This window comes from Halyomorpha halys, unplaced genomic scaffold (genome assembly GCF_000696795.3).
Source record: "Halyomorpha halys isolate HHAL.00 unplaced genomic scaffold, Hhal_1.1 Scaffold759.1, whole genome shotgun sequence".
In the NCBI taxonomy this organism is placed as follows: domain Eukaryota; kingdom Metazoa; phylum Arthropoda; class Insecta; order Hemiptera; family Pentatomidae; genus Halyomorpha; species Halyomorpha halys.
In genome coordinates, this window is record NW_027110136.1 from 593,802 (window position 1) to 612,431 (window position 18,630).

General features: G+C 29.5%; 1 protein-coding gene across 3 annotated transcripts in view; it reads left to right on the top strand.

Moving 5' to 3' along the window:
* Positions 1-1,895: 1,895 nt before the first annotated feature.
* The window catches only part of LOC106685939 (LIM domain only protein 3), a 254,487-nt gene continuing 237,752 nt past the window's right edge, over positions 1,896-18,630 (top strand). The window contains exon 1 of one of the 3 annotated variants that reach the window (XM_067048253.1): positions 1,896-2,066. In XM_067048253.1, coding sequence (XP_066904354.1) covers positions 2,012-2,066 — 55 coding nt within the window. In that variant the 5' untranslated portion in view covers positions 1,896-2,011. The remainder of the gene's footprint in view (positions 2,067-18,630) is intronic. The other 2 variants (XM_014428957.3, XM_067048255.1) reach the window with 2 other exon arrangements.

An 18,630-nucleotide genomic window follows, 5' to 3' on the forward strand; every position in this document is an offset into this window, starting at 1 on the left:
TAGTGGTTGCTACTGCTGTGTATATCACCTTGGGATTAGCAGTACCCATTGTAAATTTAATATTCTTTAACTTTAATAAAAAAAAAAATGTTTATTTTTATAGTTATTTATTTATTTTAATTGATATTTATTATTTTATTTTCTCTTTTTTACTGAAGTATTTTATTTTATAATCTTATATTTTTCTTTTTTTATCTTTACCATTTATTATTATTTTATTGGTTATTACTCCTCATTTATTCCTGCAATCAATCTTTCCTACCTTTGATTTTATCATATTTGTTAGTACATTTATTAATGATTATTTTACTATTCAATACTCCAATGGTACAATTGTAGTTTTATCAACCATTGATGTACTTTTTAGCAGTTAGTATTCTATTCATTAATATTTATATCCATAATGATACGTTGATTGTTCGCGGTGAATACCATATATATATATATATATATACTGTGCGGTCAATGAAGAACACAAATAAAAACTAATTTTATGAGAGGGAAGTTTTGGCAAAAATCTCAAGATTTCATTAGGGCTAACAACAAAATTTAACAACCATCATGAATGTATAGAAGTACTGAATAACTAGAGAATAAGAAAATAATATATAAGAAAGATGCATAAGTAGTATTAGAAGAAATTGTATAGTTCAAGTATTAAAGTATTAAGAAGATAAAAGCAGTATGAGAAAAAGCAATATTAAAATTATGAAAGAGAGGAAAAAATAAAATAATATGTAACTAATTAATAAATATACAAAATAAAAATGATTAAAACAAAAGGATGAGTTAAAAGTTTATCGTGGATAATCATATATTAGGAGAAGATGATTAGGAATAGAAATAAGTAAAAACGCACTAATAAATACGGTTTTACTTATTTTTGTTCTTCATTGACCAACTCCTATCCTACTTCTTCTCCTCTCCTACTCGTACTCCTACTCCGTACGTACTCCTAATCATCTCATAAAGATTTAAAATTAAAGTTACGAAAAGGTGAGAAATAGAACGTACATGTAGTTAATTAAATATGTAAATAAACAACATAATTGAATAAGTAAAATATAAAGTTTTATAAGCCAAAAAGAGTACAAATGGCAATAATTAAATGTGGGGAATAAGAATAAATCAAGTAAGTAAATATACACACGTGCAAAAGGAAAACTTGTTTATAGGATTACATAGTCGTCTTCTTTTTCAAAACTTTAGTTTCAAATAAGTTTTATTTTGTAAATATATTTACTTGTTTGAATTGTTAAAGTTTCTTGTTTTTCTTTCTTTCATAATTTTAATATTACTTATTGTCATACTGTTTTTATCTTCTTATAATAATATTCCTTGTTAGTCTGTATTTCCTTTGATTCATTATGGTTATTAGAAAAATGTCAATTAAAAAAAAAAGTTTTTCCTTATATTTTATGTACCTTCCTTGACCATCACTCGGAACGTTTTCCTACAATTAATTAAATACGTTCGTCTAATAATAATCCAATTAAAACCTTTTAAATGTTATTAAAAACTGACATAAATCTGGTTGAGAGGACGCGTGCTCGGAGAGACGAGTGTCGATTATTGTATTATATCAATAGAAGAAGGAGATGGGGTAGGTGGACGAATCCTTTAGAGTGTGGCTCCAATAGCCGGTGGCGGGGGAAAGTAATTCCCGAGATAAGGAACGGCCTGACAATCTACAAAATCAATAACATAATTATAATTAACCCAGGCAATTTCTGCGGGAGGGTGGCGCTCTCTCCCTCTCTCTCTAGGCTGGGGGGGTGAGTATAAAAGTAATCTCATTTAGGGCGGAGGGGTGGGGGTGGTTGCGGCACGCGCCGGCAGGTCGCACAGCGCATGCGCCAACCCCCACCCCCGGCCCTTCGCGAGTAGCCCGCTTCATTCAGTCGCTCCAGGAGCTCTGGATAGAGGTTATTGTGTTTGTGATAGATGATCCTTTGAGTGAGACCGACAATTCGGCTTTCTTCGTCTTCTGTAATCTCGACCTTGGGAACAGATGATAACCACCACAGAGAGTAGGCTTCAAGCCTCAGCCCAAGTTACACAACAAGGTACTTCATCAAAACTTTATTAAGTGTGGGATTGATTAGATTACACTATCAAATAATATCAGTAAAGAAAAGAAATCATATGAAACTAAACCAAAACATGACAATTATTCCTACATAAATTATTGATACAATATCAAAACACTCCTCATATTTCCTCATTTCCCAAAATATGTCATTCAGTTTTATGATAAATCGACATTAAATCTTCCACTGCATAAGATTCATAAAATATAAACAGTCAGAAAATTTCTATAGTTACAAATTACTTTTAAAAATATAAATGATAACTATGATTTGACACAACTAATAATATATTTAAATAAAACAAATATTATTAATCCTTATCCTGAAATCCATTACCTACCTTTTATCACATTATACTTATATTTTTTATTAGAAGTAAATAAAATTAAATCAAAGAACGAATAATCAATAAAATCTATTAACAATTTTTTTGAATGTAATATTAATATAGTTCATAGAAAAAAATAAAGAAAAAATCGATTTAATATGGATTACTATCCTACTAGTATACTTTAATTTAATTTTAGTCTCTTTATTTAAATTAACTTCATCGTCAAATATATGATAGTAATGTCGTTATTTTTGAAGTTATCAACACTCTAATGTTTGGCGGGCTTTCTCGTGATCACATGGCATCCGATAATACCCAAGGGATTTCGCGCGTTAAATTTAAATGTTTCATTTTAAACTCGGCGGAGTTCTTTTCCTGGGATTTCAGGCAAAAACCTCTTCCTTTCCTTTTATTTCCTCTAAGTAATGCGCTGAGAGATTTTTATTATCTTGTACTTATCTACTCTAGATTAAATGTAGCTTAAATTATCAGCGTCTACACGTTTATTTTATTAAATTGTTTTCTAAAGATTTTCTGATCGGAACTAAGTGATGTGATTATTTATATTTTTATTTTAACAAGAAAGAATAATTTTAAAAACTCTTATCTTTTTTATTACTAAATAGTTATTTAATCTTAATAAAAAAAAAAAAAAAAAAACCTTTCCTAATAACAGTTATACGATTACCATAACTAAAAAAATCAATATATTATCTCCAGTCACTTATAAATATCAGTTATCGTGATAGGCCTAGAAATAAATCTCAATATTTGTGTTATTTATTACTCTGTACGTCCTGCCATTGTTGGCAGTTTTATGGAAGTATTAAGGGGCTTTACACAATATTAAAAACAACGTTTTAATTTTTATACACACTATTAAAACAAATGTATAACTTATAGTATACATGTTGCACGAAACCAATGGAATTTATAATATGTTCAATCATATTTTAATAATGAGTTTGTTTAGAAGATACTCATGAATTTCCATTTATTGAAAAATGACAAAAATATGATTTGTTCCAATATGCTACATCATCTGAATGCTCGTTTTGTTTTCAATTAAAATTAGGTGCTACTAAGATAGTCAATACCACACAAATAATTAAATATCTTTAAGTTCTGTATTAATTTAATACAACATAATTAATTTGAATATTTATTACATAATGTTGAAATTTAATTAACGTCCGAAAAAATTATCTAATATTGAATAAGTGTCTTTCTTGTTGATTATATACATAATAGTTTAAAATTAAGATTAGTGATAAATATTAATCATAATAATTAATGTTAATCTTTACAATTCTACATCTTTAAAACTGATCATGTATTAATCTCATCAGAATATTTTCATAACATCACATTAAAAAAATCAAAAGTAATATTTTAAGTACCTATTCATATACCATGCTTTATCATATGTCTCATTAATACGCTCAGAAATATAAAATATTTGTGAAGGCAATATTTGTATATGTAATGCATTTTTACTGATTTATTAAAATATTCACTAACCGAATTCTATTTATTCCATTATAATATACCATTTCCATTTCATTCAATAGATAATTTTATTTTAATTTTGGTGATAATTTGTTTGTAATATAAATTTATTAAGTGTATAGCTTTCTTATAAATCGTGTTTGATTCAATTAGTGTTCTAAAGAAAATGTGTAATATTATACCGGTTAAGTTAGACCATTTCGATTTTAATTTTAATTTATACCTTGAGAGATTAAATTGCACTAATTTATCAGTATGACATAAGTTAGACTGAAATTACAATACCAATGCAGAAAGATACTGATAATTCTAGAAGTAATTGTGATAATTTAAATTCAAATTTAATTAAAATAGCATATTTAGTTGATAAAGATAAAACATCTATATAATATTGATTTGAGGTTAAAACTCTAGCAATTAATTGAGCGTTCACTAACGCTTTTACCGATTTAGATGTGTTTATACTGAAAGGATAGAACTACTTTGGATTAGTACTTTAAAAATTAAATTATTAAATACTATTTCATTACTAAATGTACATTAAATGGTATTGTTTCAGGCATGTCATAATTAAAACACGAACAGAACTTAATATTATTACTTAATATAATTATTTGATTAATTAATCACAACCATAACCACACTACTTCAAATTAAAAATTCTTTCTGCATAAGAGGTTCTAGTCTATAAAGAAATCAATCCCTGAAAATCATATTGTGATGTATGTATGTTATAATATATGAAATTGATTTGGCTAATTTCTTGAAAAGAGACAATCTTCAACTAATTAAACTGGTACAGTTAGACTAAACTTTTTTTTTTCATTTATTTCTAACTTATAGCTTATTTATAAATTTGTTAATATTTATTTCACATATTTTATTAATAAAACATCCAAAAATACTTCATGTGATACTACAAAATAATATAGAATGTTTGAATACTACTGAATAATTACATAATATTTAATTACAAAGGGGGCAGTTTAAAAGACATTATTTCTCTTTAAAGAATAATATCACAGATTAAAAACATTTTATAATGGCTGGCATACACAGGCGAGGAATCTACACCACTAGCAACGAAATTCCAACCAAGATTAGGTATTTTAACTAAACTGTTTTACTGTCTAAGTCCTGTTTATTTCGAATACCACCCTTGAAATAAATAGAGCTTAAAGAATGAACTGCAGTATATGGCATACGTTAATTCTAATTTATTTATTTTTTTTTAGTGCTTGCCTGAAGTTCAGGTAATTTTGGCATCATTATTATTATTATTCTTTAGGAAAACGAATGAAATGAACATTTTATTGAAAAAAAAGTTCATAGAGGAAGTGAGAATACTGCATTGTTTCTTCAAATGATGAAATTTTAAATTAGCTATACAACGATTACAGGCTAGGGAAGAAAATAAGATAAACCAAAATCCTATTTGCTCTCTTAAGCTCTAATCAGCGTCTAAATCTGATCATAACCTGCTTTAAATAATTTATTTTATTACTTCAATCCTAGACCATCTGAGGCATTCATAAAATATTAGTGAATACGATCATAATAAAAATCGATTGTATCGGTCGAAGAAAGAAAAGTTATAAATTAGTCTATAATAAATTTTATGAAACAGTTTTTCTTTTTTTTTTTGCTCTAGGAACTACATAATTATCGATCAACACAATTGATAACTATATTAAAAAAGGGGAAAAAATATGGAAGTTTTCTCTGCAGAGGGTATCCTTGTTAGAAGGGTATAGAAAACAAAAATGACCTTGAATTTGACGATCCCCCATATTCTCTTCTATTCTTTTGATTTGTGGATTCTCAAACGAGCGAAAAATTCTAAGAAACGCAGCGAATCCAATACATGGAAATTCATTTTTATATTTATTCATTTATTTTATACCAGATCGGTTATATGGTTATATGGTTGATATAACCGTTACATTATATATAACAGTTGATAATGGGTGGGGGGTATAGTCTTGTACAAAAGACACCCCTAATTATATAAAATGTTATAATTAAAAGAAGAAAAAAAAGATAAAATAAATAGATACGAATAATGCTTCTTAATAAAAGAGAAGAGTAAAATTAATTACAAAAAATAATGATATTTTTAGACTTTTTTTTTTAATATTTATTTATTGTTATTTACAAGTGTACATTATAATACATTTAGTAAATCTGATGTCGGTTAAATTGGAGTGTTACAGGCGTGTAGAGAAACTACCCATTGGTAGCACTCTAATGACATTTTACATTAGCAGTTCTCGTGGCCATCTTCTTTTCAGGCGCCTCGGAGGATTGTGAGGAATGGAAGAGGATGCAAGATTAGGGGTTTGACTATAACTAGGGGGTTTGAGTGGTTAGAGAGTTTATAATGGAAGGAGTGATATCTGGTTCGGGCTAGATCGGTTACATAGGGAACATTAAGGTCTTTATGTATGATTTTATTTGGGACAAAGTAAGGAGCATTGAGGATTTTACGAAGGATTTTGGATTGTAAGGATTGAATACGAGAGGAATTCGAAGGTTTAGTCGAGCCCCAAAGTTCAACTCCATATGTCCAGATTGGCATTATTACAGCCATGTAGATCAGTCTTTTGTAATGTGTTGGAAGTTTAGACCGTTTGTCTTTTTTTTTTTTTTTTAGACTTTAAACAAATTGTATTCTAATGGTCAAAAGAAACAAGTCAATTTGAAAAAGGGACGAGAGAAGAGAGAAAAAAATAATTATAACAGAATATCCTGCAGCACGCTGGGCTTCAGTCTTCGGGTTGAGGAAACCCCAGATTGTAGGTCACTGCTCCTTTAACTGTCGGCGACTGGAAGTGAAACTTTATGAACGGTTTTTTGATATAATCCTCTATTGACTCCATTTGAAATTCGCGATGCAATTGGCTATTACTTATGAACCAAGGAGCATTAACTGCGATTGTCGATTCTTAGGACTTTTTTTTTTTTTTTGGAATGATTGTAATTTTTTTCCTTTTCGTAGAGGATGCCGCTTCCCATACTTCACAGCCGTAAATCAGCAGTGGTCTGAGAATTGTTTTAAGTATAACAACTGTTGTTTCTGGTTTTAGTTTGGAATTCCTGTTTAGGATAGGAATTTAGCATTGCAAACCTTGCGTAGGTTTGAGTTGGTTTGATGTTGATATGGTGGTTCCAGGTAAAGCGGCGATATAGTTGAATTCCCTGGTATCTTAATGAAGTTCATTAATAATGTTTAGTGGCACAGAAGACGCTACGAGAAGGATATGGAATCCTACAATACCGGCTCACAAGCACAAGCAAAGACGGTCTAGACATCTCAATAGGGACCACTGGAGAACAATCAGGAAATTTTACTAGGTGATCGAGAGGAAGACCTTATATTTAAAGGCGACTAAAAGGCGTCTAAAAGAGAGTGATGAATGAGAGGATCCGACTCACCGAATAGCAACCTCATACATACTTCATAGCTGTATTCGTAAAGAATAATGACTATAATGACAATTAACGATTGTATGGTATTATAATTTTTTCATAGTATCAATAATATTTTATTGGAATTGAATCGCAACACTTAGCAAAAGGTTAGCGAGGAGTCAAGTCCCACATAGGCTGTGGTATGGAGGAAGAAGAGAAGAAGTTATTCACATAATAATTATTATAAATAATAATATGAGTCTTTCAGTTGACAAAATAACTTATTCGAATTTTCAAGAAAGTTATTTTAACAATATTTCTTGTTAAAATACTGATACAAAAGTATGGCACGGTTATAAAAATATAATAATTTAGTTCAACAATATGATCTTAACATTTATTAATTGCTAAATTATCATAGAATCGACATTAACAATTCTGATTTTATCAGGTTGGTCATTCTGTTAACTGAAAAGCTCATAGTCTGTTATATTATAGCACCTCCACAATAACACATTTGAATGGCTTATGGTAAGAATGTAATTAGCTAAAATTTTGATAACAATTACATTTTTTTTGCGCCGTGTTCCTTCGTTTTTATAAAGCTATTTATTGTGTTAAGTTTGTCTTAACTCATAATTCCAACATAATCATCTGTATTATGTTACAATGTAACTTATTTCATTCATTTATTACATTTAAGTTATTCATTTATTATAATTAATATTAGCTAAAAATTTTACAATAACATAAAAAATGGCGACCGATATAATTATCTAAATTTCCACTACATTTCATTCAGTGATCTTTAAAACTATCAAGGGGATGAAAAAAAATAGAACCCTTTTTAAATCATAGTAAATTTCTTTCAATTTGAGCTCTTAAAGATTTTTATGTTAAATAGATCCCAAGACATAGTCTTCAAGCCTAAACATTAAGTGGATAAGACCACGATTGGTCTCCAAATGACATCTGGCATGTCATCTTCTGATGATGAATTGAAGAGTTCCAGTATAGAGGTCACTTGGTGTCATAGAGTCCTACTGAAGACAGGAGTGCCTGAACAAGCACTGAAATTGATTGAGTGGTAGGGGCTGACGAATAGGGGTCTGATGGCTAGATTGGTCTAGACGAGGAGACTTCGTATGGAAATGAGGAGAGTTCCCAAGCCCATCATGCCCCTATCGTTGAACTTTCAGAGAATCAAAATGGAAACTGGTCTTAAAACATTAATTTAGAATAAAGTTTTAAAAAGGTTAGCGAAAAATACTGATAATATGCCAATATAGGACACAAATGTAGTAAAATTAATTATCTCTGAAATGAATATTTTTTTGTTTTCATTTTATTACACAGATTTAATTGATAGAATACTATGTATTCTATTTTGTTAATATGTCTTATTTAGCCATTATTTAACTCTTTAACGTAATCTTATTAACAATATGGCGTAATTATTACCTAAGATTAATTCAATTATTTATTAGTTATGATTCTATCATTAATATTTTATTATCAATTCAATTATTGAATTACAATTATAATTATTTATTTTTTATTACTCTAGAGTAGAATAAAAAATAGTTTTTTACACGATTTTTGAAAGAAATTGTCTATATCTTAGGATCTAATAGACTTACAGATGTCAGTAAATATTCCGAATGAAACTAGTTAAACTCGATTAAAATAGTTTATAATAGTGTTCTCCCGAGATATAATAGTTTTCATACATGCTAAAATAGAGTCACAAAATGGTGGTTTGTTGATTTTTGAAAATAAAAATAACTTACAGACTTCTAAAAGGACGCCTTTAAATTTTCTCTCCTTTAAAAAATGTATGCATAATGTTTTTCACACGATATCCCTATGATTTCGAGCTTGAAACGAAATATTAACCAAAATTTTAATGTTTTCTTGAATAACATCAACCGGTCATCTGCCGAAGTCACGAACATAGATTTTAATCAATGAATCCAAACCCAACATATAAAAAATGATAACTATTGAACTTTCATGTTTTGAAAATTCCTAAAGTGAAATATATTATTTATCAATGAACTAATTTTAACTTTAAAATTAACATTTCATAATAAATAAATTATTATAACTAAAAAAATAAAATTTAAGGAATACAGTAATTTAAATTAGGATTTTACACATAAACATCTATAAAAAGTTTTTTTTTTATTAAAGCCTTTACTTGAAAAAATATTTTAATTACTCTTTTGTAAATAGCGCCTTATTGAATTTTTCTTAACATTAAACTGTACATTTTCAGAAATTTTAAATTGATTTTCCTTTTCTAAAACAGGTATATAAAACCAAGAAACTAAATTTTTCTTAAATTCACATGTTTTTAAATATATGTATCCAATATAGTCGCTAACTTCAATCTAGCTTATACTACAAGAGCCCGATGAAAAGAAGTCAGTTATGTTAACCCAATTTTTTATTAATTTAATGAAAACTATGAATAATTACTAATTAAAATTGATAACTCTGCCAAGTATAGGCGACAAGCCGAGAAAAAAAATTGGCAATTTCAAAATGTTAAAAAAAAAAAATTAATTTTTCATTCGGAACTCTTATCATTGAAAATACCTTCAACACAGGAAAATCTAATAGAACATCATTTAAAGTAGAGGAAATTCGTCAAAACATGGCCCCTAATTGAGTTGCATATGTCCAATAGCTCTTGAGGTGGTTTTTTTTAAAAAGTAACATTTCATGAAATGTATACTGCAAAACCAGTAGTGGTGAATCATTGTGGAAAATCATTATCTCAGGAAACATAAGATGTACAGATGTCTATTAGCAATCAAATTAAAACTAGTTTAATGTGCTGTAAAGTAGTTCATGACGTTTATATTCGATGGAGTAGTAGTTTCTATGTCTAGTTTTATATCTCAGAAACTATTGGAGAAACAGATGTCTGCCAGTTATCACATTAAAGGTAGTTTAATGTACTATAAAGGAGTTCCTAACATTTATATTCGATGGGGTAGTAGTTTCTATGACATTTGCTTATGAATATGAATGTTGTAAATGAAATTTTGTCCAAACAACTACATTTTTTACAACAAATATCATGAAAACTATAATTTCTTCGAAAATTTATAGCACATTAATCTAGCTTTCATTTGAGTGCTAATAGACATCTGTACATCTCTTGGTTCCAGAGATACAGATTACCCACAATAAATTCACTAACTACTAATTATTCAGTATATATTTCATAAAATGTCACTTTTTTTTAAAAATCGTATCTCTGGAATTATTGAATGTAAACAGCTGTTAGGGCTCAACTTTTAGTAAATTTACTCTAATTTAAATTATATTTTATTAGGCTTTGAGGTTTAGAGCTGTGACCAGTTTTAATGTAAAATAATTTTTTTTTTTTTTTTAGTTTTGAAACAGTCACCATTTTTATTCTTCCTGATTGTACTTGGCAGACTCATTAATTTTTACTTTTTTATGGTTTTTATTAAATCAATAAAAAACAGGGGTGATATGACATAATTTTTCTCTTTCTGGGCTCTTTTTATATTAGGTATCTTCGATAAGGAACCATACACATTTTCATCTATAATAATATCGATAGCTGTCAGCCAATATTATTGAAATAATCGATACTCCAAACTACCGCCACACCCTCATGTTATTAGTCCTGTAAAAAAAAATAAATAAAAAAAACTATAGCCGATAAAGAGAAGGTCGAGAATCACTACGATATACCTCAGCCAAAGAAGGTACCCTAGCCTTTGTCGGCCATTAAAAAGAGTTTCCCTTTTGTGGAATTTAATGAGGTGCTGATGAGAGCAACCAATTTATATCCTTTTTAATTAAATCTCTCTTAGAAAATGAGATTTCTTCCTAAGCCCTCCTCATATAGCCTTTTAACAAACACGTAGTCGAAAGAGAATCGATTTTTAATCGGGTGATGAGAGTAAATTGAAGATTATTCTATTACTACAAACTTTATAGGAACTAGGGAGGGGGGAGGTTTAGGAGCAGAGCTAATATCAATTTTATTAGTAAATTACAGGGTTTATGTCCTGTTTGACTGCTCATCTACGTTATAGGTTTGAGTCGATTTATCGTCTCCCCTTTCTATTTGATTGGACCTCCTGATAATTCAAGCTTTTATGTGATTAGCAATTATGATACTATATGCTGTATCCGTTGATTGGTACGGCCTCTTCCGTACATAAAATGTGAACTATTTCCTCTCAATATAATAATCACTTTATAATTATATATTCATAAAGAATATATAATTATATATTTTTACCATGTTTACTTCTACTTACCTACATATAGAATATGTAATAAGGAGGAGTATTGTGATTTTTTTGTGAAAATTTTCAAATTTCAATGACGACGAAAATACTCCTTTAGAGGTCAGCTTAATCTAAATAACCTCGCAACCTAGGTCAAATACAAAAATTCGTACGAAACTGCAATTATTAATCTATATGCCTTGATGTTACACAAACATTTTCCATAAATTCGGTTAAAGGAAGTAGGACTTTGTTTAATCAATTTTTAACATTTTGTTCGATTATCTCAAAAACAGATCAAACGAATTTGATTAAACTCGTTATTTCAATGTACAATTAGATGGTCTTTAATATCAGCTAGACATTTCAAAATGTCTCCCTCTAAAGTAACATTAATTATATTTCTTCGAAATAAGGAACCATCTCACATTATTATAAGTAATAAAACGTAAATACATATTAACTATGAAAGAATTTAATAATTTACATAAAGCGATAAAAGGAAAAATGTTTTTTTCAAATTATAAAACACATTGGAAAGCTTAGAAATATTATTTTAGAATAAAAACTAATATGCAAAGACGTAGAAAGTAGTACGTATATAATAACGAAAAAAACTTATATAAAACGTATTTTAATATGGTTCTGGCAAACTGATGGGACAATGCATGGTTTGTTCGCTTTTGCCTTTCTGATAGATGTGCTCATCTTACTATAGTTATTAATTAGTAAGTTTTTAATTTCGCTTTACCTATTTATGAGTCTTTAAGTTACAGGATAACTAACTTCATAAATTCATTAACACCAGATTTTTAAATTATATAAATACATTAATATGAAGTGGACAGAGGACGATAAGAAGCGATAACATCAAGAACAAATCCTAAATCTTAGATTTAGGATTTGTGGCAACTTGGCAAACAAGAGATTTTTTAGGAACTAACATCTTAGCTGAAGGATTCCAGAATGCTTGTTCGATTTCCACCTTGGTCAGTCAATACTTATTTCGTGGCAGCCTCTAAAAAAATTGTTGCATAGCTGTTCAATAAAGGACGAGCCAAAAAATAAATCAATAAATAAGTGAGAGATGTTTTGCTATTTACCTTTGTCTGAACCAAATTTACTCTTCATTATTGACAAAATTTCACAACTATGAATAATTTACTAATTATTACTAATCAATTAGGACACAAAGGGGAAAGGAGACTATTTCTGAGTTATAACAGACAAATAAGAAAGGCTAAAATTAAAAAAGTTAATTTACTTCAACAAAATTTTCAATTGTTCGTTTTTAAAAAAAATATTTATTGATAATTACAACTGTACATAAAATACATCAAGTAAATTTGAAGTAATATCATAATGGTATAGTACGAGCATGTAGAGAAGCTACCCATTGGTAACACTCTAAATACATTTTTACAATATTAGATCTCGTGGCCATCTTTTTTTCAAACGCCTCGGAGTATTGTTCGGAATGAAAGAGGAAGCAAAGTTAGAAACTAATGGGTTTCAGTGGTTACGGAGTTTATAATGGAAGGATTGATATTTGGTTCGGACTAGATCGGTTACATAGGGAACAGTTTATGGAGTATTAAGGATTTTGAATTTTAAGGATTGGATACGAGAGGAATTCGAAAGTTTAGTGAAGCCACAAAGCTTGATTTCGTACGTCCAAATAGGTCATAAGTCATGTAGATCAGTATTTTGTAACGAATTGGAAGTTTAGACCGTTTGTCTAGTAAGTGCTGTAATAGTTGAAATTGACGTGGTTTCCTGTCTTTTCAGTATTGTGAGAGGATTCCAAGTAAATCGTTTGTAGTCCAAGGTAGCGGATTTGAACTACAGGGGTAAGAGCAACATTATTAAAGTATACAGTAAGGCAGTCGGCAGATTTACGACGAAGGATAAAGGCGATTTGATGGGATTTGTTGGAATTTATTTTGATCCTCCAATTACGACACCTTCTTCGAGGGCTATGATTGGAGAGTTCGGGAAACAATTAAAGGATTATTATTAAATGCGAGCACGCATGTGTAATCAGCATACGTGATGAGGATAGTGTTAGGATTGGTTGGGATGTCAGCTATATAGAGAGTGTAGAGGATGTGATAGAGGATACTACCTGGAGGAACACCAGCGGACTGAGATTTCAAATCATATTCCTGGATCTATTAGTAATAATTATTAATAAATTATATAGATATTTTATATAATCTTTACTAGTTACTATCAGTCAGAAGTAATATTAATCTCACAATAATTAATAATACAAATAACGATAATTATTGATGATTTGTACTGAAAACTGATAGTAGATAGCGGTTGAGAGTGATATATAATAATTCTACCGATCGTTTCTAATAATTTATTTTATTTTTTACTTATAATAACCCTCTGCAATCGTTTGGGACAAGAAAATTGCCAACTACAATATTGAAAACTATTAGAATTTGGTACAAAATCCTCCTGTGATTATCTATAAAGCTGTCAATTGTGTTGGTTAGTCAAACAGCATACTTTCAACATATCGTTGACTATGTTATGGAATATAGGCAACATAAAGCATTAAATAAGAGTTGTAGAAGTTTTTTAAATTGTTCTACTGAAAAATTTACATTAGACCTATACATATACATAAGTTATAATCAATTCAAAGTCTGCCTTATTTTGCCTTGGTTGTTTTCATCACATTATCCCAGTCCTCTCGGACTGGTCTAGTAAGTGTATAAGAAAGAAAACAATTTCAAAAGTTTATAAGATAAACATTTTGACACTTAGGAACTAACCAGCTGAGCACTTATCCTAGGCGTTCGTCATAGACAAACACTGTGTTGACTGCCTCTCTAGGAAAACATGTTTACAAAGCGTGGACTGCTTTTAGCCGCTCTGTTTTGAATAATTGTCTTACCTAGTGTATTTAGGTCCGAAGGAATGTATGGTCACGGAACTGTCGAGCCCAGGTAGAACTTGAAAACTTCTTTTTATGTTGAGGTTAAGAGTAAAAATATTTTCTTCAGATCTTTATATAAATTAAAATAAACAATGTCATTGTTTTAGATTTTTTTGATACATAAGAATTATATGCAATGATAACTCGTGATAAACAACCTCGGTAACACAACAATGAGAATGAGCTTCTTATACTTTTCAGAAGATTTTTGTTCGTGTGAATATTAGAAATAGATTGAGAATGAAGATTATTCTCGAGTCTTTACTTTTTCTATTACAATTGGAGGAAGGTCTGAGAGTGTATTCCTTTTTTTTAGTCCTCCGGATTCAATCTCCTTCCTAATTTGATATATTGCATTGCTCCTACAGACTAACCAACATTAGTTCCGAACTCTGCTAGTCCGTCTCCAATATCTTCCCACCAGACAAACTCATTTTAGGATGTTAAACAAAGATTATTAACTTCACTGTGTGTTTAGGAAGTAGGCAAGATATAAGGGCGAGAATTTTATAATGGAAAGATAAGTTTCTATTTTAGTAAGAGTGTGAAAAGTATTGGTATATTGTTCCTGTACAATTTATTTATTTATTTGTTTCGCAGTAGGATAATTAAGAACTTAAAACCACATTTCGACGTTTTTGACGAAGAATTTACCAGAGCTAGATACAGCATTATTGGATACATTAGAATTATTATTTAATTTAACTTATTATACCAAACCCTCTCCTAGAAAATCACGTCTCTCACATTTCCCGTCATAGCTTTTCCACCCTAAAGCGTAAAACCATAAAATACAGAGAAGATTTATCTTATCTGTATTTTATGTTTCAGAATTTCGTTCATACTTGTAAATATGTATATTAGCAGACATTGTACCTTTTCATTTATTATTTTTAGTTCAATTGTAATTGATTCTTTAACTTTTTTTTTGTTTTTACTTATTTTTAAAAAGGTTAATCATCTTACATTTTATGATATGACATTTGGTTTTATTTTATTTGTTCTTTTCTTATTTTATATATTCTGATAATTATTGTTGTTCATTTTTATCTTTTCAAATTCATTATTTTATTATATTTTAATTTCATTTTTATTTTGTATTTTACTGTAAGGCTCTAAAGCCTAATTTTGACGTCTGTATATTACTCTTAGGGACCATCTCCATAATAAATAAATAATATTATTATTAAATTATAAAAATAATAATTCTATTGTAGAATAGAATGGCAGTGGGTCCCTACCGGTGATAGACGGAGTTTTGAATTGTAAATTAAAAAAAAAAATTACTTATTTATAATTTTTTACTAAAAGTTCATCCCTATAGCAACAACACTAATTCATAAAAATTTGTAAGAATAACTTTAAAAAGAAAATTCATAGAGCTAGATTAGTACCAATAATCCTTATCAGAAGAATAGTTAGCCTAATTTGGCTACAGATCGCGCCAGTCGAGGCTGAAAAAAACTGTCTTGATTTCCAAGTTAGCAAAAAAGGTGCATCCAGATATCCTTTTTATAGATTTTAATGCCCGATATTCAAGGAAAATACTGATATATATATACAATTTTTTTAAATTATAAAACAAGACGAAAAATTTATACATTTTTTTTTTAAGTGTGATATTACATTCTGTTCTCTATTTATAGTCATTAATAATATAAATAGAGCTCATTCAAACTATATTTACAAATACATAAATTTAACGATAAAAAAAATAAGAAATGGAAGAAAAAGAAATTAAAATAATCATAAAAAAATTAATAAATAAAAATAAAATTAAACTTAAAGTAAAATAAAATCTTAAGCACAATCGTTCCTATTCCCAATATTTGCATTCAAACTGCGAAGCGAGCAGGACTTAGGAAAACCTGACGCTTCTCTCTCAATCGCGTCACTGGTTTAAAAAGCCAGTGGAGAACGAGTGAAGGCGCTAGCTGCAGACGTTCAGGACTTGACTGGAGATTCTGGACGACAAATCGTTTCCCGTTTCTCAAATCTGACACGTTTCCTTGAATCTCTTCTGACATAAACCTGTATAAACTTTTTTTTTCGCACATGGCAACAACAGTTTCTTGCCATTACAGTTGTACCACTTCTTAGATAAGGACTCAAACTATCGATTGTCGGTCAAGTGCCGATTTTAAAGATAAATGGGAAATTTAAGTTGAAAAGATAATGGTACCACCCATGTTAAGTAATTATAATTTATATTTTAAAGTGTAGATTAAAGGCAGTGAACGCGATTAATGGAAGTAATAATCCATCGATAGGTTGTTTACAAAATGAATTGAGCGTTTATAAATAATAACACTCTGGATAAAAAGTACCTAATTCGCTAGGACCCTTTGAAGAAATGGGAGCGTGAGTGTTAAGTAAAGGCCGGTGAATGGCTGAGCCGGGTCCCATCACCTTGAGGTAGGACAAAGCTCGAGGAACGAGTTTACTCTTGAGGAGGGCATAAAAAAGAAAATCCTTTCAAAGAAAGAGGATTATAGAGCTAACCGACAAAATCGTTAATTTTAACCGTGACCGCATTGGTTGGAGTCCACCGACAGCTCATTATGAAGGAGCGGAGGTATCGAAGGAGCTTGAGAACCAGCTGTGGCGCGGGCAACCGGAAAATTGTTTTAATTCACTTCACTTGCCACGTTCCTCCCCGTTGTAGTCCCCTAGAAGGGGTACAGTATACCACGCTGTATAAACACTTTGCATATACCTCTAGTTCATTATCTTCTCATCTCATTACACCTTTCATAGCGTTAAATATAAATTAAAAAATTATCCAAGCAATAAAATTAAGTACCGATCATTTAAATCAACAATACCAGGCAGGGATTTAGATGTTTTCTCGATATTTTTATAATTGTAAAACAGATAAGGATGTATTGCGTCTTGGAGATCAAAGGACACTCTGCACCTAGACTTCTATATTTATAAACAAATTAGTTTTAAAAATGATATGGACGACATGATTTCATATTGAACTGGGAAAATTTAAAATGATGTGCTAACAGTTTACCGTTGATAGATACGAGGAGAAGATGGCTCGGGGTGCGGTCAGCAAAGATACACAAATCAGCAAATCATATCGATTTCTGGGGACGTTTCGGCCTGAACTTAGGCACTCATTATTGCTAAAAACAAAAGGAGCTAACAACCTTAATTCAGAGAAAAATAGACATAAAATAATTACAAACAAATTTGGAAATGTAAATAAAATTATAATAAAAATAGTAATGACACTAATGAAAGATAAAATATAATTTTGTTTAACTATACTTTATAGAATTATGTAAAATAAATGATAAAAAAATATTAAAATCAGAAAAGTGCGGAAGAAAATATAAATTATGAGTAATTAAATTAAAATAATAAAATATATGAGTAAAGATTACAAACATATATATACTTTTTAGTAATAGTATTTTAGTAACTAGAAAGTAATTAATATTTCTAGTCTTACTAAATTTAATAACAATGCAATTACTTAACATTTACATTTTCTTCCGCACCTTCAATTGTTTATTCCTTCATTTACATGAATACTGTTTTTAAAATAATTTTTTATCAATTATTTTGTATAATTCTAACCTTTACAATATTATTTTTTTATCTTCTATTAGTATCAACTACTTCTAAAATGCATATTACCATGTTTGTTTGTTGTGATTTTATTGTAATTCATATGTTTTGCCATGATGAAGGCGAATCGAGCGAAATCGGAACGTCGGCTCAAATAATTACATTTTGCTTTTTTGTGTATCTTTGCTGTGGACCAGTTTGCTCCATTTCACGTGAATATTTTTTTTTTTTAATTTTTCATCTCTCGTCCTTATGCTGAATTTTTCAATTCGTTGGTAGATACTCTGTTGAGGCAAAACACTCTTCCCGTACTGTACCGAAAGTCTTCGATGAATTTCGGCCCCTTATACACCTTCCGACCACAAAAAACGAATCACTGAACGCTGCTCCTCTTTGAGTGGAACAGCCATTAAAAGCACGACAGCGATAACGAAACTAACCTAGCAGCTTGAATATTGTTCTACTTATTCTTAA